The sequence below is a fragment of the Cervus elaphus genome, chromosome 6 (assembly GCF_910594005.1).
Source record: "Cervus elaphus chromosome 6, mCerEla1.1, whole genome shotgun sequence".
NCBI classification, from domain to species: Eukaryota; Metazoa; Chordata; class Mammalia; order Artiodactyla; family Cervidae; genus Cervus; species Cervus elaphus.
Window position 1 is genome coordinate 48,282,479 of NC_057820.1, and position 21,619 is coordinate 48,304,097.

General features: G+C 40.4%; 1 protein-coding gene across 6 annotated transcripts in view; it reads left to right on the plus strand.

Annotated features, from left to right (window-relative positions):
* The window catches only part of TEC (tec protein tyrosine kinase), a 146,295-nt gene that overhangs the window by 91,492 nt on the left and 33,184 nt on the right, over positions 1–21,619 (plus strand). For 5 of the 6 annotated variants that reach the window (XM_043906841.1, XM_043906837.1, XM_043906836.1 and 2 more), the window contains 5 exons: positions 8,990–9,094; positions 13,031–13,112; positions 13,827–13,955; positions 18,224–18,270; positions 19,898–20,070. In XM_043906841.1, the coding sequence (XP_043762776.1) occupies positions 8,990–9,094; positions 13,031–13,112; positions 13,827–13,955; positions 18,224–18,270; positions 19,898–20,070 (536 nt within the window). The remainder of the gene's footprint in view (positions 1–8,989; positions 9,095–13,030; positions 13,113–13,826; positions 13,956–18,223; positions 18,271–19,897; positions 20,071–21,619) is intronic. The other variant, XM_043906840.1, reaches the window with a different exon arrangement.

The following is a 21,619-nucleotide window of genomic DNA, read 5'->3' on the forward strand; positions in this document are numbered from 1 at the left end:
ACAGTAAATTATTAGCAAAGAATTTCTTTGTTTCTAAATGGTCCCAGATTTCAAGGTCCCTGAAGGCAGGGGCCTTATTTTTTTTCCTGCTTTGTTGAGGTTATAATTGATATATAGTAAACTGCATGACAGTGGCTACCCACTCCAGTATTCTGGTCTGGAGAATTCCACAGACTGTATAGTCCACGGGGTCACAAAGAGTTGAACATGACTGAACGACTTTCACTTTCAAACTACGTGTATTATTTGAGGAGTCTTGACATATGTATATATCTGTGAGGCCATTACTACAGTAAAATATTGAATATCCATTACTGCTCAAATTTTCCTCATGCTTTTTTTGTAATTCGTACCCCTTCTTTCTACCTCACTATCCCTAGGTAATCACTCATTTGATTTTTGGCACTATAGTTTGCGTATATGAGAATTTTGAAATAAACTCATATAGCATTTACTCTTTAAAAAGCTAGCTTCTTTCACCTGTTATTTTGAAATACATCCATTTTATTGTATCAGTGTTGCATTTCTTTTTATTGCTGTAATCTGTTTCATTGTTTGTCCAGTCACCTGTTGATGGTCGTTCAGGTTGTTTCCAGTTTTCTTTTTTTTTTTGACTTTTATTTATTTTTTATTTTTTTTATTTTTTCCATTTATTTTTATTAGTTGGAGGCTAATTACTTTACAATATTGTAGTGGTTTTTGTCATACATTGACATGAATCAGCCATGGATTTACATGTATTCCCCATCCAGTTTTCAACTAATACAAATAAAGCTGCTGGGGAGAACATTTTAGTAGATGTAAGAGAGCTTTGTTAATCTGAGGGTGGCAGAATAATCATAATTTAGTATAGAAGGTGACTTTATGGATTTCTGTTTGTGATCTTAGTGTTTGCATGTGGCAATTAGTAGTTCTAAAAACTGAAAAATTTATGCATAATATAATAAACACTGGTTGATATTACTTTCACTTACGCTCCTTTGGCCAGAGATTGGGCACACAGTCTTACCCAAATGCATGGAGATGGGAAAATACAGTCTAGCTGGGCACCCAGGAAGAAGGGGAAAATCCGGCAGTCGAGATCACTAGCATCATCTCTGCTCCCTGGGGTTCATAGTCTTTGGATTGAATTGATTAATTCTGGAATTCATTGAATTTGGATGTCTGTCACATGTAATTTATAAAGTAAGAGATCTATATATGTTGATTTCTACATAACTCATTCAGTTTTTACTAACTTTAAGAATTTAAGTAAATTACTTTTAGACTTACTTGCAAATACTTGTCTCAGTAGGTTTTGCTTTCAACTATGATAAAACATAACTGGTAATAGTTTTAAAAAGTGCCCTTGGGTTGCAAAAGGGTGTTAGGAAAAGGGTGCCAGAATTACAGAAATATCGTTAGGAGGAAATGGTTACTTGGTGGGGGCGGGGGGGGGGGGGGATAAAAACTTCAACTTTGAATACAGTGAAAAACAGTCTCCGGAAACCTTATAATCATCTCTATCAGCACAATATTATTTGAAGATTATTATGTGATTTTGGAAATGAAATTTTTTTGTCTTCAGATTCCTTGTAACTTATGCTGTTTTTGTTCTGGATGTTATGTTAGAAACCATAATCTTCATAATGAGCCACGCTTATGTATGTAACTACTGGCTTCTTAATGTAAAAGTACTCTTTTTATTTGTTTTTTTGATTACAGTCACTTTGTAAATTGTAAGGCCCTTATGTCAGTTATTATTATGAGCTGGTTAAAAGGGAGGAAAATAATAAGATGCCAAGTTTTTGGTTTAGTTTTCTTCTAGTTTTTCACTGGAATTTAGAACTTAGTGAAGCAGGGACGTTTCATCATAGAATTACCAAGTTGGAAATGACTTTATATTTTATTTATTCTTCTTCTTCTGATACTGGAAAGGCCTACATCAAAGTTATTCCCAGTATCCACATGCACACAGTCATAACCATCCTGAGGTTTTCCTTGTTTCTTATGATTAATGTGTCCTGTTGCTCTTGAGGCCCATTCTTTTAGCTCTATTCTGAGTGGAAAGGGAAAACAACCTTCATGTGTGAGATAGGCCTTTTTACTCATTTGAGATTTTTGGTAGATACATCATTGTATTTCTTTCCTTTTCAAGAGTTGATTGAAAACTCTGTGGCCTTTTAGTATCGACCCCTCTGAAGTTTCAGTGTCAACTTGATTATTCCTTTCCTTAACCTTAGCAAATGGCTAGTTATAAATCCCATCAGGGCAAAGTCTGTGCTTTTAAAATCTCTATCATGGTTCTTTGGTATCTCTGTGCTTGGTGGTAGAAGGAAACCAAAATCAATCTTTAATTAATGTGACTGAGTGAAGAAATGGTCATGATAGAATATAGTGAATGTCACTAGTAAGCTTTGATGCTGCCCATCTGCTGAGGGCTGTGAAGTTTAAGAACTTCACTTGTATATTATTATATATAACATATCTTTTGCCTGTATTCTCTGGAAGGTCCTTTGTCATTAAACATGCCATGTCAACAGCCATCTTTGGATTTGTATTTATGGTCTGTTTTAATTGTTGTATCCTTGGGAGAAAACGGAAGCTGACTGAACACTAAACAATTTAGCTGGACCAGATGGAGTCCTAACAAAAGCATGGCAGTGTGTGTGCAACTAACTGGTTTGAGGTGTGCTTCTAAGGTGTGCTGTGTGTGTGTTCAGTCATTCAGTTGTGTCTGACTCTGCAACCTCATGGGTTATAGCCCACCAGGCTTCTCTGTCCATGGAGTTTTAATTCCATGGTTTGGGGAGAGAGATTCAATTCCAGCAAATAGCCCAGCTCTCACATTCAAGTAAGCTGTTAGTTTGAATCTTATTTACTGTCCAGTTTTGTTTGCATTTAATTGGTGAACTTGCTTTGATCTTATACTTATTAAGAGTTATAAACATAGAAATTTCCACTGAGTTTGTTTGTACTCAGTTAAGTGATATCAAGTTACTAAAGAGTACGTGGCACTAGAGAATTCAGGACTGGAATTAGAGTTAAGGTCCTGGTTTGTTGTGTGACTTCTGGCCAATTAATTATACGCTGTCAGCCTTGATTTCTTCATCGGTAAAGTGGGGTGACAGCTCTCATAACGCTGTGAGGACTCATTGAGTTACCGTTAAAGATGCACATAGTGCCTGGCTCAGAGTAATTGATACGTTTGACATAAGTAATTTATTTTCTTAAAATAAGTGTTCACGAATACTCAGGCTTGAGAGACCAGGAGTCAGGTAAAAGCTTCTGTGATTTTGAAAGATGTGGTTTCAGTTCTGGCTCAGCCACTCACTACCTCTCTACTCAGTTTCCTAACAACTTCCCAGGGTTTTGTGAAGATGAATTAATAGTAGATACTGCCATTTAGAGAGTGACTTCCCTGTACCAGCCACTGTACTGAGCACCTTTGTACCTTATCTTTTTTCCTGCTTAGAGCTTAGTGAAATGAGCAGTGAAATTATCCTTTATCCTTAGTGAAATTATCCTGTACCTACAGAGGAACCCAGAGAAGGCGGAATGTGGCTGGACTCAGGATCTGCCTGCCTCCAAAGTTCATGCCCCCGACCTGAGGTCCCTGCAGTGCACAGGTGATTCATCCAGTAGCTTTCTTCTGTGGCAGGCAGCTGAGAATAACCACATTAGGAATAAAAGTTGTGATATAGGGGGAAAGGAAGGAACCATTAAGAGTATCAGAGGGAAACTCTTATTGCGCATAGTAAGTCTTAGGAGAGGGGTGTAGAAAGGAAGAACTGAGGGTGTTCTGCAGATAAACCTGGGGCCAGCTCTGCATATTTGTATATAGTCATAAAAATTTAGTTTAATTTAGAGTTGTTATTGATATTTTAAAAAATATTTTAATTCCAGAAATTAAAGGAAAATAGTGTATCTTGTAAGACTTTCCCAGGGGCAGGTTCTCTTTCATCTAATTCCAGTTCTACTGTTCTGTTGATGTGTTGTTTTACACAAGTCATATTTCGTCTGTCTCTCTAGTTTCCCTATTTAAACAATGGACAAAGTAACCATTAGTTACCCATTCCTAATTTGGTCTCAAATAATCATTCTGGTGTCCTTTCCTACACTTCCCCTGAACCACTTTGAACTTCAGCCACAGTGAATTTCTGTTCCCTAAATCAGTGCTTTGTTGTTTTTTCCGCCTGAGTTCTCTTCTCCACTTTCTCTAAAAGAAAACTCGTACTTATCTTTTAAAAACCAAATCAAAATATCAGTTCCTCCCTGAAACTTCCCTGGCTTTTCCTGGCTCATTCCATAGCATACCATGACACTTGACTTCCATCTTTATTTGATTGTGAATCATTCCCCACTTCTCCTTCCACCTACCATATTATTGTGAGCTCCTCTTGAGGGGACTCTCAGCCTCCTTCCGTAACGCTGAGGCTGCAGCACACAGCGCTGGGCTTGGTGTCTGATCAGTGTTTGCTGGCAGGATAGGTAAAGTAATGAATGACCACTAAGTGTGTACCTTTATCCGTAAATTTCATAGCGAAGTATTTGCGTTAATAAGCCCAAATGTTAGTATAGTACAGTAGATTATATATCATGGGATGTGTATTTAGGGGGGCATAAACCAGCCCACCCCCAATTTTCCTATATAGATTAATTGGCATCTGTCAGCTGCTTTTAGTTGCAGGGGCAGGTGGTGAGTGGACATGGGTGTCTCAGAAACTGATGATGGTCTGCTGCTCAAGAGCCAAGAGAGCTGGCAGGTGATAAATGACCCCAGAGCAGTGTCTGAAAAAGCTCCATGATGTATCAACAGGGATTTCTCCAGGGTTGGGGGATTAAAGGTCGTTTGATTTTCTTTGTGCTATTAATATTTTCTAAGGTTTCTATAGTGAACACGTGTGACTTATTAATAGGATCGCAGTTTCTTCTGCCCACTAACTGGCACAAGCCCAGGAACAGGGTGGTAGCCTTGTCTAACTAGACCCCTTGGCCTGTGCACCAGATTCTTTACAAGCTGGTCCCTGCTCACCTGCCTCATGTGCCCTGGGCTTCAGCCACGCTTTTTTTCCTACTTATTTATTTTATATAGCTAACACTCACAGATATCATATTACAGATCACTCTTTACAGCATTTTGCAAATGCTAACTCATTTAACTCTCTTAACTATCTGATAATCTCTATGAAGTGGGTACTATTATTATTCCCATTTTATAGTTGAGGCAACTGAGGTCATTTTGGAATGTTTTTCATCCCATGGGCTGTGATTTTCACTCCTTTCCTACCGTATTATCAGAATTTCTTTTCTGAAATGAATCATATAAGCCTTGGTTCCCCAGTGTTCTCTTAGCATCTTTTTTATATCCAGTACTTACTGTATATTGCTGAGTTAGCATGTATGTCTCTCCCACAGGTAAACTTGGGCAAGTTCCTTAGTTTCTGTTTCCTTCTTCTGTAAGATGTGTCTGTTAACTGTCAATTCACAGAAATGGCACAGTACTTGGATTGCATGTTCAGGAACTGCGCTTTCTCTCTCTGGACTTGGGGTGCCCCTTACCGCAGCGGCTGGCACAGAGCAGGTGTTGCCCTGTGAGAGGTGAGTGGGAGAGACGGAAGGAAAACGAGAGGGACCTGCAGTCAGAGCCTCGGCAGGACGGAGTAGCAGCACCCCCTGAATGCCTTGTAAAGGCCTGAGCGGAAGATGGCTGAGCGAAGGCCATTGGGTTTGGTCATGAGTGGTGTTTTTGAGAACAATTTTTAGCAGCTGTGGCGAGAAGGGAGGCAGGCAGATTGCATGTGGTTAAGGAGGAGTGGGTGGGAAGGAAATGAAGGCTGAAGGTGTAATACCTCTCTTTCAGGAAGGGAAGGCCAGAAGAAGGTCCTTGGTGTGGATGGCAGAGGCCTGACGGTGTCTATAGCAGAGGTCCCCAACCTCTAGGCTTGGGACCAGTACCTGCTGTCAGATTGCTAATTGCTGTCTAATTGCCGGCAGCAACATTAGGTCAGAAATAAAGTGCACAGTAAATGCAATGCGCTTGAAAAATCCTGAAACCAGTCCCCCACCACATAGTCCCTGGAAAAGCTGTCTTCCTCGAAATTGGTCCCTGGTGCCAAAAAGCTGGGGGACTGCTGGTCTGTAGGCAGGAGAAGCAGAGGCCTTCGAAGAGTGCGGCCGTGAAGAGCTTTCCTCTGCCTGTTGGGGCGGAAGCTCAGGCCATGCTCAGAATCCATGTTGCCCCATCGGGGACTTGGCTGCATTAATTTTGTCACCTGTTTGCAGCTGGGGCATCCAAGGTTGAGGGAGCTTTAGGAGCAGTTTGCGATCCTTGGGTGATATGTTTAACCTGTCTGAGGTGCAGTTTCCTCATCTGTAAAGTGAGAATCTGGTGAGCATAGAAAGAAATGAGGTCTGTTAAGTGCCAACTACTGTGTCCTTAGCTGTTGTGTCCTTTTAACCTTCTCATAGAGACAGGATGAAAGAGAAGAAAAGAAGGGTGAATCTTAGGGTGTTTTAGGCCTGCAAAAGTAAGAAGTCAGGGGTGTGCTTGTGGGATGGCTTCTCTCTTCTCCATGAGGTAGTGACAGGGATGGTCCACTGGGACAAGGGGAATGGGTGGGGTTTGTAGCTCTGTAGCGTTTATGAGCGGAGAAGGCAATGGCACCCCGCTCCAGTCCTCTTGCCTGGAGAATCCCACGGGCGGAGGAGCCTGGTAGGCTGCAGTCCATGGGGTCGCTGGGAGTTGGACACGACTGAGTGACTTCACTTTCACTTTTCACTTTCATGCATTGGAGAAGGAAATGGCAACCCACTCCAGTGTTCTTGCCTGGAGAATCCCAGGGACGGGGGAGCCTGGTGGGCTGCCGTCTATGGGGTCACACAGAGTCGGACACGACGGAAGCGACTTAGCAGCAGCAGCAGCAGCAGGATTGTTTTGTGACCTGCTGCTGCCAGGCATGCAGGAGCAGAAGAAGGTATGGGTAGAACTGGGGACTGACAGAAATGTCAGTGGGGGATGGGGATTCCTGTGTGGGGGTGGGTTGGGGAGAGGGAGAGAGAGATGGGGGTGGAGGGAGGGAGGGAGACAGGGAGGATGGATGCACTGGTAAAATAACGGCCAGATAACAAATGGGAGCTGGTAGTCTGGGGGGGTGGTCTGGTCTAAGGGTGATGGTAGTAGTAAAACACAGAGCTGCTTATAAGGAGCAGGGTAGGACTCCAAAGGTTGTGGCCAGAAGGGAGTTTCAAAGTATTAGATGAAGCAGTTTTGAATGGCCAGGCCCGGGGCATGCCTGGTTCACGCCAGATACTACAGTATTCTTCATCTTCATTTCTCTTCTATTCTTTGTCATATGACTCTGTACATTCTCTTCTAAAGTAATCTTAGTCTTTATGCAGCTTTTCGTATGGGATGTATCAGTTAATATTATTCAGTAAACATTTTTTTATTTCTACACTATGCTTGGAATAATTTTTAAGGAATACACTACGCCAAGTTGTCTTTGCACATACTACTTTGTATTCTTCTCGATATTTTCCCTGGGATAAATTCTCACATGTGAGATCATTATGCTCAAGGATGTTAATATTTTGGAGGGAGAAGTCCTGGTATGTCTTTAGCTACTTGCTGTAGGGAGATTTGCAGTGAGCAGGGAGGGAGGGCAATAAGGAAGGGAAAAAAAAGAAAAAAAAAGTCAAACAGACTCTGAATGGAGGCTTTACTTGAGCATACGTCCTCATCACATCCTCCTGAGTTCTGTGTGCTAGAGTGGAAGATGTCACTGGCTGGAGTTTGCGTCTGTGATCGAGTGCGTGGACTTTTGCTTGGTTTGTCTCTGATGCTTTCTTTTTTGGGTTATGAGAGTTGGCTGTCATCTAGAAGTTAAGGTGTGTGTCTGTGAGGAAGGCAGCAATCAAAGGGAGTCTCTTTCTCAGTTCTAGACCTTTCTGGAGAGGGCAAGGACAGAGCAATTTCAGCTTTGAAAATTAAAGGGCTTAATTATTTTGATTATAATCCTCATAGTGTTAGTATTTTGAATAATTTTAGCAATACAGGGAGACATGATTTAGATAATTATTAAGGAAATTATAATGTTTTCAATCAGTGATTTTTATTTTTTTATTTTTATTATTTTTATTTTTTTTTAATAAAAAGTTTTATTGGAGAAAAATAGAACCACCACGTACACAGGGAAAAGAGCACAAAAATTCAACTGATACAGAACTGAAAGTCACAACTACCCAATATTGTTTGCGATTACTTTTCAATTTCTTAAATGGCTTCCCTCAATTTTTTAAATAGCCTTGCCAATTTTCAGCTGAAATAGAATCAAGTTTTCAAAAAATTAAGAGCCTCAGCGAAGGGACCAGCTTTTAAGATAACAAAGGTGACACCAAGCGTCTCCTAATAGGACCAATTCTACTGAAAAATTCCTGAAGCACATAACTACTGAGTCTGGTAGAACAGTAGCTCAGAGACCATCAGGGATTAGTTAGAACACTGACTCAGACGGTCCAGTATGCAGAGAGGGCAAACAAAAAGGCTGCATTTCCCTGTCAGATGAGTTCACAGAAGAAAACCAAGGAGGTGCTAAGAAAATACAGGCAATGGCTGCTCAAAATAATTAAGAAGGCATTCTAAATACCACATATTATTAGACAACAGTGTGTAAAGTGATGCAATTAGAAAACAGGCAACTTAAAAAAAAATATGGTCACAGGTCTTTGAGAACTCAAGAAAACAATCAATAGCAAACACAAGAGCTGAAAGTCTTCTCAGCTGAGGGGTGAAAGTGAAAGTGAAGTCGATCAGTCATATCCGACTCTTTGCGACCCCGTGGACTGTAGCCCACCAGGCTCCTCCATCCATGGGATTCTCTAGGCAAGAATACTGGAGTGGGTTGCCATTTCCTTCTCCACAATCAGTGATTTTTAAAACAAATATTGCTATTAATAACATTTTCCCTTTAATTTATGATTGAAACGGTTCTCTCTCTTTTTTTAACAGAAAAAGTACAGAAAGGGATTTATTGATGTGTCAAAAATCAAGTGTGTGGAAATAGTGAAGAACGATGATGGTGTCATTCCCTGTCAAAATAAATATCCATTTCAGGTGAGCTGACATATTTTTTCGACAGCGAATTTCTGGGCTTTTAGTCATGTTTACTATTTCACATTAAAGTTTCCTGTCATTGCTTTGTTGATTGATTTCTTGCAGCTTTGTTGAAGTATTAATATAATTGACCCATAAGAATCGTATATATGTAAGGTGTAGATTTGGTGTTCTGATACATGTTAACAGTGTGAGATGATTGCTACAATCAAGCCAGTTAACATATCCATCATTTCACATAGTTACCATTTTCTTTCCTTCCCCCCTTCCTTGTTTTTTCTCCAGTGGTGAGATACTTATCTACCTTCTTAGCAAATTTCACATATGTAGTGTTGTTAACTGCTATCCCCATGCTGTACGTTAGATCTCCAGAACTCATTCTTCTTGCATAACTTCGGCTTTGTACGCTTTGACCAACATCTCCCAGTGCTCCTCCTACCTGCCCCGTCAGCCACTCTTTTGCTGTTTCTATGAGTGTGTTTAAGATTCCACATCTGTGATCATGCAATGTGTATCTTCCTATGTCTGGTTTATTTCACTTATCATAATGCCCTCCAGGTTTATCCATGTTGGGCAAGTGACAGGGTTTTTCTTTTTTAAAGGTACATAATACTCCACAGTGTGTATATGTGTGTGTGTGTGTGTGTAAAACAATTGTTTTTATTCATTAACCTGTCTGTGCACATCTCCTCATGTTTACCAACTAGATGGCTCTTAGAACCCTCTCCTTTTTGGGTTTTTATGGGGGCTTCATTACTTAGGCACGGGTGATTACATCATTGGCCATTGATGATTGAACTCAATCACAGCGCCTCTGTCCTTCTCGGAGTCTCCACCTCCGAGGAGTGGGACTGAAAGTTCCAATACTATAATCACAGGGTTGGCTTCACTGGCACCCAGCACCCTCCCCCACCTTCTCCCAGATTGTCACCTCATTAGCATAATAAAAGATACCCCTCTTCTCAGCACAGGAAATTGGGAGCTCTGTGCCAGGAACCAGAACAGAGACCAAATATACATTTGTTGTTGTAAATCACAGTATCACAGGTCTCAGCTACAAATTGGCACTTGTCATGGGCACTTGCCATTTGCCTCTATAAGATGCTGCTGCAACTGCTGACCTTCAGTACCCACTGAAAGCAGCTCAGGGTACAGAGTGGAAATGAAGCACTCTGTGTTTTAGTAAAAACTGGCAGGATAGGTCTTCTGATAGTTAGATATTTTCAGGAGCTGATTTTATGAGCACAATTCTTGTGTCTCCTCATATCTGGAAGAGCACTAAAATCCTTCATAATGATGACTGCTTAACGATCCTAGCAGAAACCTTCTGGAAAAATATGTGCTTGATTGCATGTACCCTCCCTTCAGCAAAAATCACATATATACTGACCACCCCCCTTGCCTCTTTGGAGCAGTTTCTCAGAGCTAGCTGATGTGCCGATTCCTGGGCTGCAGTCTCATTTTGCCCTAAATAAAACTTGCAGCTGTCACATTGTATCTTTTCAGGGTTGACACAGGTATGAAAATCATGGGCCAAATGAGGCAGCATACACCCCCAGAGCCCTCTCTCTTAGTGCTTTATCTTTACCTCTTTACCACATCTCATTTTCTGTCTTGTAATAAGGTATTTCTTAGATTCATTTCTGTATCTCATGTAGTCCCAGCAAAGTGCTAGTTGTATAAATTAATCACCGAGTAGAATATAGCAATGTTTGTTCTATGGAAGGAGATCCAACCAGTCCATCCTAAAGGAAACTAGTCCGGAGTATTCATTGGAAGGACTGATGCTGAAGCTTAAACTCTAATACTTTGGCCACCTGATGCAAAGAACTGACTCTATGGAAAAGATCCTGATGCTGGGAAAGATTGAAGGCGGGAGGAGAAGGGGACGACAGAGGATGAGATGGTTGGATGGCATCACCGACTCAATGGACATGAGTTTGAGTAAACTCCGGGAGTTGTCGATGGACAGGGAAGCCTGGCGTCCTGTGACCCATGGTGTTGCAGAGTTGGACACGACTGGGTGACTGAACTGAACTCTTCTGTGGTATTCCCATTGTTATTAGACCATATTTATTTGATTAGAATGAATGAGAAGGGATTGTTGACAAAAAACTAATCAGTCAATCTAAGAAAGAAGTGGGGATTTTTAAAACTTTTTATTTTATATTGAAGTATAATTGATTACCAATGTCATGTTAGTTTCAGGTGTATACACACACATACATACATGTATCTATTCTTTTCGGGGATTGATGTGCACATACTGCCGTGTGTGTGTGTGTGTGTGTGTGTGTGTGTGTGTGTGTGTAATTTTGGCTGTGCCGTGCAGCTTGTGAGGTCTTACTTGCCCGACCAGGGACCGAAGCTGGGCCCTGGGCAGTGAGAGCGTGGGTGAAGTCCTAACCGCTGGATTGCCAGGGAAGTCCTCATACTGCTGTATTTTAAATGAATAACCAACAGGGACCTACTGATAGCACGGGGAACTCTGCTCAACATTATGTAACAATCTAAATGGGAAAGGAATTTGAAAAAAAATGGAAAACTTAATTCGAGCCAGAGTTGAGGATTATAACCTGGGAGGAGCATCTCAAGAAGCTCTGAGAACTGTTCCACCCTCTAGAAGTCGAGACACAGTTAATGATATGTTAGTTTTTGAGACAGAGGGCTGGACATCATGTGACATATTATTGACAGTTTTACAGAATCCAGATCTGAGCAGCATTGTAGTGGGTCATGTGACCCCTTATAAGATCAAGAAGGAATGCTATCTTTTAAGGCACTGTATTGCTCCTGCTGGGAAGATGTTGCTCTTTACAGTTGAGCAGGTATTTCTGCCGATGGGGAGGTTTGATTTTCTATCACAGAGTTACACAGTGTACAGTGGGGGAGAGAGGAGGCTGAAGAGCAGAGAAGAATGTTTTGTTTACATTTCTCTTGTCTTGCCATAAAAATATGGTTTTTATTTCTCAGGATTATCTATTAAATATGGTCAGGAAGAGCCATCTGTTGATGAAAGAGCTACCTGTGTTCAATCTAGTGGCTGTTGACATAGTAAAGAGAGATTTCTAGCCAGGTATTTCTTTCAGTCAATCAGGGTGTTTCTGCCTTGTGACTGACCATCAAGGGTAAAGTGAAGACCAAAATTCTTGGGTTAGCTTCCCATGCTTTATTTTATTATTAATATTAAAGATATTAGGAATAAGACTGTCTAATTGCTCACCTGGAGGTAACTCTAAAATAGGTACTGTGGTTAAAAGTTTGGAACTTAGAGTCAGGGTCCTGGCTTTCTGGGTGACCAGCTACATGCTGATGGGCAGGTAAATTAAGGGGTAGCATTTGCAGTGTATTCTGTGTGAGTGGTGCCTCTGGGAGCTATTTAGAATTGATGTCTTAGATAGGCCTTAGTCTGCTCTTCTGCAAAATGGGAATACTAATGCCTTGATGGTAGGATTGATTGAGTTAATGTCTGTAAAGCACGAAGTTTAGAGTTGGAGTAGTCAGTGCTTAATTAAGCTACCTACTGCAGTTATTTGTAGTGGCAAAAGGAAGGTATAGGAGTGATGCTGAAAGAGTAGTCCTTTCATCTAAATATTAATCAGAAAAATACTTGATTGGAATAATCCCTGTTGTACCAAGTTTACTTAAGGAACTTTAGCTCCTTACATTGCAAGAAATAATAAGATTGGCAAAGCATGCTGGCCTCTGTACATTTTTTTCCTCCTGTAAAAGCATAGTCCTTTGCAAAATCCCACTTGATGTAGACATGAAGAAATAAATTTGCTTCTGTAAGAAGGGAATCTAGGTTCTTTGGACTGAAAGCAATTAACTTTTGCTTAAAGAATTTCAGTCTTTTATTGGTTCCTGTGGTACCAAGGGCTCTGTGCTAGGTAGGAGTGCTATTTCTCACCTGTTCCATTTTTTGTTTTATTTCAGGTTGTGCATGATGCTAACACACTTTACATTTTTGCACCTAGTGCACAAAGCAGGGACCGGTGGGTGAAGAAGTTAAAAGAAGGTAAACTCATATCATGAAATATTAATCTGTGCATAATTTCAGAATATAACATTCTTATCACTAGGACAGAACTATTTTACATTTATAATCTTTTAATCTACAATAAGTGCTTCCCGAAGGTCATTCTTTTCCTGTAAGTGACACACATCGAAGATAACTTCCTTTTTTTATAATCTGGTTCCTTCAAGTGGCTTATACATAGTTTTTAAGAAAAACAAGCTTTCACTTAATGGGTAATACATTTGAAGGTGAGTAAGCACTGGGCTTTTGTGATAGCAGGATTTAGTATTTTCCAAGAAATTGTGTAGTCAACATTTGATGTGGAGCAATTGACTTGTACGTGAAGGATGTTCATTTGTAATTTGTCCTGCATAATCCTCATTGCTTTCTCTGAAGAACAAAATGGCGATGGGCTGACTTTTATGTTTATCCATCACAGTGTAGCAGGGGTTGCTTCACCTTCTTAGCACAAGAGTGCCTCACCAAAAAAAGGAGGCAAAAGAGAACTGTATGAATCTTCTGAATGTTTGATTTTATGTTATGAGGATTTCCTCATAATAAACAGTCCCTGGGGTCACAAAAGTGTCAGACATGACTTAGTGTCTAAACAATAACAATGAATTTGAGAAAGAGTGATCAACAGTGTTACTCAAGGAAACATTCTGTCATCTCTGCTTTATTTCACTGATCATTTAATGTATCTTTGAATTACAGAAATAAAGAACAACAATAATATTATGATTAAATATCATCCTAAATTTTGGGCAGACGGAAGTTATCAGTGTTGCAGACAAACTGAAAAACTAGCACCTGGATGTGAAAAATATAATCTTTTTGAAAGTAGTAAGTATTCATTTTATTCTATACCTGTGTTGTGCTCAGGATGTACATGCTATTGGCAAAGGGAGAAGGTGACGTGTTTTGAGTTTGCTGTTGGTTAAACACGGCCTTCAAACTCTCAGGGTAGGTGTATTCTGTAAGGGTAATTGTGAACCTAAGGAAGGACTGTCAGAGCTTTTCTCTCCTTTCCCCCCAGCTTTACTAAGGTATAATTAACAAAATTGCAACATCTTTAAAATTTACAGTGAGATGATTGGATATACTTATCCACTGGGAAGGGTTCTTCTCATTGAGCTAATTAAAACCTCGTATGTTTACCTTTGGGGTGTGTGTGTGTATGAAAACATTTTTTTTTTTTTATCTTTTTTTTTTTAAATTTATTTATTTTTTCAGTGGGTTTTGTCATACATTGACATGAATCAGCAATAGTGTATGAAAACATTTAAGTTCTATTTTCTTAGAAAACTTCAATTTACATTACAAAGCTATCAGCCATAGTTGCCATGTTGCACACTAGATCCTTAGACTTTATTTGTCTTTTTTCCTGCTTTTTGTATACACACACACACACACACACACACACACACAGAGTTCAGTTCAGTTGTTCAGTTGTGTCGAACTCTTTGTGACTTCATTGACTGCAGCATGCGAGGCTTCCCTGTCTATCACCAACTCCTGGAGCTTGCTCAAACTCATGTCCATCCAGTTGGTGATGCCATCCAACCAACCTCTAATGTGTTGTCCCCTTCTCCTCCTGCCTTCAATCTTTCCCAGCATCAGGATCTTTTCCAGTGAGTCAGTTCTTCACATCAGGTGGCCAAAGTACAGGGGCTTTAGCTTCAGCATTGATCCTTCCAATGAATATTCAGGACTGATTTCCTCTAGGATTGACTGGTTTGATCTTCTTGCAATCCAAGGGACTCTCAGGAGTCTTCTCTAACACCACAGTTCAAAAGCATCAATTCTTCGGTGCTCCGCTTTCTTTATGGTCCAACTCACACATCCATACATGACTAATACGAAAACCATAGCTTTGACTAGACAGACCTTTGTTGGCAAAGTAATGTCTCTGCTTTTTAATATGCTGTCCAGGTTGATCATAGCTTATCTTTCAAGGAGCAAGCCTCTTTTAATTTCATGGCTGCAGTCACCATCTGCAGTGATTTTGGAGCCCAAAAAATAAAGTCTCTCACTGTTGCCCTTGTTTCCCCGTCTATTTGCCATGAAGTGATGGGACCAGATGCCATGATTTTAGTTTTTTGAATGTTGAGTTTTAAGCCAGCTTTTTTGCTCTCCTATTTCACTTTCATCAAGAGGCTCTTTAGTTCCTCTTGGCTTTTTGCCATAAGGGTGGTGTCATCTGCATATCTGAGGTTATTGATATTTCTCCCAGCAGTCTTGATTCCAGCTTGTCCTTCATCTAGCCCAGCATTTCACATGATGTACTGTGCATTTAAGTTAAATAAGCAGGGCGACAATATACAGCCTTGATGTACTCCTTTCCCAATTTGGAAACCAGTTCATTGTTCCATGTCCACTTCCAACTGTTGCTTCTTGACCTGCATACAGATTTCTCAGGAGGCAGGTCAGGTATTCTGGTATTCCCATCTCTTTCAGAATTTTCCACAGTTTGTTGTGATCCACACAGTCAAAGGCTTTGGCATAGTCAACAATGCAGATGTTTTTCTGGAACTCTCTTTCTTTTTCTATGATCCAAAAGATGTTGGCAATATGATCTCTGGTTCCTCTGCCTTTTCTAAATCCAGCTTGGAGAATTTTGAGCATTACTTTGCTAGTGTGTGAGATGAGTGCAATTGTGCGGTTGTTTGAGCATTCTTTGGGATTGCCTTTCTTTGGAATTGGAATGAAAACCAACCTTTTCCAGTCCTGCGGCCACTGCTGAGTTTTCCAAATTTGCTGGCATATTGAGTACAGCACTTTAACAGCATCATGTTTTAGGATTTGAAATAACTCAACTGGAATTCTATTATCTCCACTAGCTTTGTTCATAGTGATGCTTCCTGAGGCTCACTTGACTTTGCACTCCAGGATTTCTGGCTCTAGGTGAGTGATCACAACATTGTGGTTATCTGGGTCATAACAACTTTTTTTATATAGTCCTTTTGTGTGTTTTTGCCACCTCTTCTTAATATCTTCTGCTTCTGTTAGGTCCATACCGTTTCTGTCCTTTATTGTGGCCATCTTTTGCATGAAATGTTCCCTTGCTATCTCTGATTTTCTTGAGAGATCTCTAGTCGTTCCCATTCTATTGTTTTCTTCTATTTCTTTGCATTGATCACTGAGGAAGACTTTCTTATCTCTGCTTGCTATTCTTTGGAACTCTGCATTCAGATGTGTGTATCTTTCCTTTTCTCCTTTGACTTTCGCCTCTCTTCTTTTCTCAGCTATTTGTAAGGCCTCCTCAGGCAACCATTTTGCCTTTTTGCATTTCTTTTTCTTGGGGGTGGTCTTGATCACTGCTTCCTGTACAATGTCATGAAACTCTATCCATAGTTCTTCAGGCACTCTGCCTATCAGATCTGATCCCTTGAATCTATTTGTCACTTCCACTGTATAATCATAAGAGATTTGATTTAGGTCATACCTGAATGGTCTGGTGGTTTTTCAACTTTCTTCAATTTAAGTCTGAATTTGGCAATAAGGAGTTCATGATCTATGCCACAGTCAGCTCCTGGTCTTGTTTTTGCTGACTGTATAGCGCTTCTCCATTTTTGGCTGCAAAGAATATAATCAATCTGATTTCAGTATTGATCATCTGGTGGTGTCCATGCGTAGAGTCATCTTTTGTGTTCTTGGAAGAGGGTGTTTGCTATGACCAGTGCGTTCTCTTGGCAGAACTCTGTTAGCCTTTGTCCTGCTCCGTTTTGTACTCTAAGGCCAAACTTGCCTGTTACGCTAGGTTTTTCTTGACTTCCTGCTTTTGCATTCCAGCCCCGTATGATGAAAAGGACATCTTTTTTTCGGTGTTAGTTCTAGATGTGTGTGTGTGTGCATGCTTAGTTGCTCAGTTGTGGTGATTCTTGTGACCCCATAGACTAGCCCGCCAGGCTCCTCTGTCCATTGGATTCTCCAGGCAAGAATCCTAGAGTAGGTTGCCATTTCCTTCTCCAGTTATATATATATATATATATGTACACACACACACACATAGTAATAATTAACATACCTTATTCATCTTATAACTGTAAGCTTGTACTCTTTTACCAACATCTCTATTTTTTCCACCCCGTATCCCCTGGCAACCATTTTTCTACTCTCTCTGAGTTTGTTTATTTTTTTTAAAGATTCCCCGTATAAATCACAGCATGTGGTATTTGTCCTTTTCCGTCTGGCTTACTTCATTTAGCGTTATCCCCCCCAGCTTCACCCACGTTGTCACAAATGAGAGGATTTCCTTCTTTCCTAAGGCTGAATACTCCGCACACACCACATTTTCTGCGTCCAGTCCTCTGTTGGTGAGTGCTCAGGCTGTCTGTTGTGAAATGCGCTGCCGTGACCCTGGGAGCGCAGATTGTCTCCTCGAGGTACTGCTTTCCTTTCGTTCGTGTATACACCCAGAAGTGGGATTACTGGATCATCTGGTAGTTCTATTTTTAAGTTTTTTGAGGAACTTCTGTTATTTTCCACAGTGGCTACATCATTTACATTCCCACGAACAGTGCAAGAGTTCCCTTTTCTCTACATCCTTACCAGCATTTGTTATCACATGTGGGTTTTATAATTGCTATCCTAATATGTATGAGTTGGTATCTTATTCCTGGTTTTAATTTGCATTTTCCTAATGATTAGTTATGCTGAGCACCTTTTAAGGTATCTCTTGGCTGTTTGTATGTCTTCTTTTAAAAAAAAAATTCTATGTCCTTTGTCCACTTTTAATTGAGTTATTGTTTAACTGCTGGGTTGTGTGAGCTCCTTGTATATTTATGACACTGACCCCTCTCAGATATGTGGGTTGCAGATACTTTCTCCCCTTCCGTTGGTTGCCTTTTCATTTTGTTGACGGTTTTCCTTTGCTGAGCAGGAGCTTTTTGGTTCTGATGTAATCCCATTTGTTTACAATGAGTAACACATGGCCTCAATCCCTATGGCATTTTACAGTTCATTCAAGAAATCTGTTCTAAAATAGTATTACAAGCAACATGCACCAGCGTGAGTGAGTCAGAGTGGACTTCTTGTTATGTTTACTTTTCCTTAAAACTGTTGATCATTGTTAGATGGCATTTTAACCTATCTTGTTGTTGTATTTTTAGGTATAAGAAAAGCACTACCTCCAACACCAGCGCCAGAAATAAAGAAAGTAAGGTGGTCTTTAACTTTTGGAAGTAAAGAGTCGCTCAGTCATGTCTAACTTTTTGCAACCCATGGACTATAGCCTGCTAGGCTCCACTATCCATGGGATTTTCCAGGCAAGAACACTGGAGTCAGTAGCCGTGCCCTTCCCCAGGGGATCTTTCTGACCCAGGGATCAAACCTAGTCTCCTGCATTGCAGGCAGATTCTTTACCGTCTGAGCCACCAGGGAAGCCCCTAACTTTTTTAAGTGTGTGTTTACCAAGTGTGTTTTTGTTCATTCCTGTGATGTTGCCTCCTGCATGGATCATATCAGAAATGGATAGATTATGGCTTAACTTGATTTTTTTTGGTGTCAAATAATATTTATTTAAATGCATCAGAAATTATCACTGGGGGCCCTATTATCATCTGTCATTCTGCCTGTATTTTGGCTTTGAATATTATTCAAGCAGTGCGGGACTTTAGAGGAATATTTCAGTCTTGAGACCACAGTATTATGACAAAGGAATGACTCTAGTGATTTAATGATATACCTATGAATAGTGGAATATGGTAGAAAACACATGTACTTTGGACTTGGGAGGGACCCGATCCAGCACGAATCTGATGAGAGTGACTTTAAGCCATTGTTTGCTTAGTTATAAAATGGAAATTGTATACTTTTATGGAATTAGTACTAAGAATAAATGAAGATGCAAATGAACTTATTTACAAAACAGAAACAGACTCACAGAGGAAGGAAACTTAGGGTTACCCAAGGGGAAAGGAGGGGAATGGGGGTAAATTAGGAGTTTGAGATTAGCAGATAGGATAAACAGCAAGGTCCTACTCTGTAGCAGAGGGAGCTGTATTCAGTATCCTATAATAAACCGTAATGAAAACAATATGAAAAAGAGTACATACTGAATCACTTCACTGTATGCCAGAAACGAATGCAACATTATAAATTAACTGTGCTGTGCTTAGTCGCTTAGTCGCGTCCAATTATTTGTGACCCCATGGGCTGTAGCCCACCAGGCTTCTCTGTCCATGGGAATTCACCAGGCAAGAATACTGGGGTGGGTAGCCTATCCCTTCTCCAGGGGAACTTCCTGACCCAGGAGTTGAACTGAGGTCTTCTGCATTGCAGGCGAATTCTTTACCAGCTGAGCTACCAGGGAAGCCCAACTATATATTTCAATTTAAAAAAAAAATAAATGAGAAGAAGTATGCCAGCTATGTACTTAGAGTGTACCTTGCACATAGTAGGCATGAAGAAGTATGGATTCCTTCAAGTGGGAGACCTGATGAAAGTGGGTCTTTTTCCCATTGTAGGCCGTTAAATGGTGGATCTGCTTTTAGTCGTCATTTCCACTCACATTCTACCCTTGCCTCTCCCTGGTAAGCTAATCCTGACGCCGCCGAGAAGAATCCTTTTGATGTTTAAAGACAGTTTTTGCTCTTGTGTTGGTTGTATTCTGAAACCCATGAGAGGCCCAGGAGCATCAACAGCCTCAAACGCACGGGCGGCGAGTCTCCAGGTTATTTTCGGCAGAGTTTATTCTGTGGCCCTATGCGCAGTGCTTAGTGTTTCACTTCACACCCAGCTTCAAATAGAAGACTGAACTTTCACGTGTTATTTCCATTTCTTAGCGAAGGCCTCCTCCACCAATTCCGCCTGAAGAAGAAAACGGTGAAGAAATAGTTGTAGCCATGTATGATTTCCAAGCAACAGAAGCGCATGATCTCAGACTAGAGAGGGGCCAGGAGTATATCATATTGGAAAAGAATGATGTTCATTGGTGGAAAGCAAGAGATAAATACGGGTAGGTATTCCCTCCCTGTGGATGATACACCGTGTGTGGCTGGAAGTTAAATACTGAGTGAGAAGATGATAATCTGTAACTGTTATGTAGTGAGACCAATTCAGCAGCCATAAATGAAAATATACATTATTACCTTTTAGTAGCACAGTGTATTCTTAGTGACTCAATAAATGTAAGTGGATCAACCATTTCTTTCCAGAAATTAGAATCCATTACACTGTATTTCTCATCCATTGTATGTTTGAATTAGATTGTTTTGATCTTGGGGGAGATTACATTTTAGGTCTCTTCCCCTCCCCCTGCCCCTCAAAGTAAATAAGTAATCTTAGATTTGCTGTAGAAAGAGAGAATGTGAGTGTGTGTTTGTCTATATGTATGTGTGTATGCACCTATGTCTAAAATGCATACATTCAAGAAGTTTAAAAACAATATTGTTTATACTAAATAGGATTTAAAGAGAATAGTCCTTTCAACCTTATTATTGGTAAATAATGGGTAAATATGATAAACGTTGTGGGGGCGGGGGGGGGGGTGTGTATCTTAAGCTTCATTAGGAAAGCTCTGTATCCTGTGCTTACCTCTGTAGTATAACCCTATTTTTATTCTGAGTTCCTGTGAATAAGAAGAGGAGGACTTTTTGTCCTGATTAGAGCATTCCCTTCATGCAAATCCACTTTCTTACCTCCTGCCCCCACCTACTGCCCCCCCCACTCCCGCCGTTCCAGGGTCACTGCTGGAGAAGCAATGGAAGCCTCTGGATTGAGCAGGGCCCATGTCTGCTGCTCACTTCTTAGCAGCGGTACATCTCCTGAGTGCTGTGCATTAGCACCTTTATGGAAACCTGTTCATCTGTGTTTACAGGAAGGTCGTCATTGCTTTTTTTTCTTTGCCAAACAAGATGTTTAAAAAAATTATAGACATATCCAAAAGATACGTAATAGTTTAGCGGAGCCTCTTGTCACTTGACTTCAGAAATTGGTCGGTCATAATTTTAAAATCTTCCCAGCTGTTCTTTTTTTTTTTCTTTTTTTTTTTTGAGTATTTAAAGTACATTCAAATCATCATGAAATTTCACCCCCAAGTCTAATTGCTAAAGATTTTTTTAAACAACTGCTGTGTCATTATCATGTGTGTGTGTGTTAGTTGCTCAGTCGTGTCTGACTTTTTGTGACCCCATGGGCTATAGCACACCAGGCTCTTCTGTCCATGGAATTCTCCAGGCAATAATACTGGAGTGAGTAGTGATTGTCATCTCCAAGAGATCTTCCCCACCCAGAGATTGTACCTGGGTCTCCTGATTGCAGGCAGTTTCTTTACCGTCTGAGCCACCAGGGAACCCCAACATTATAATATAATAATAATAATTTAAAAAATTCATCTGTAGGCTTTCCCCCAGCATTTTTAAGATTAGAAGAAGAGTACAAATAAAAGCCCAGATATCAAATATTTAAATATTTATAAGTCAAGCTGACAAACTGGTGAATAAGGTATAATTTATCCTCCAACTTGACAAACATACCTTCAAAATGACAAGGAAAGCAAGGTTTGG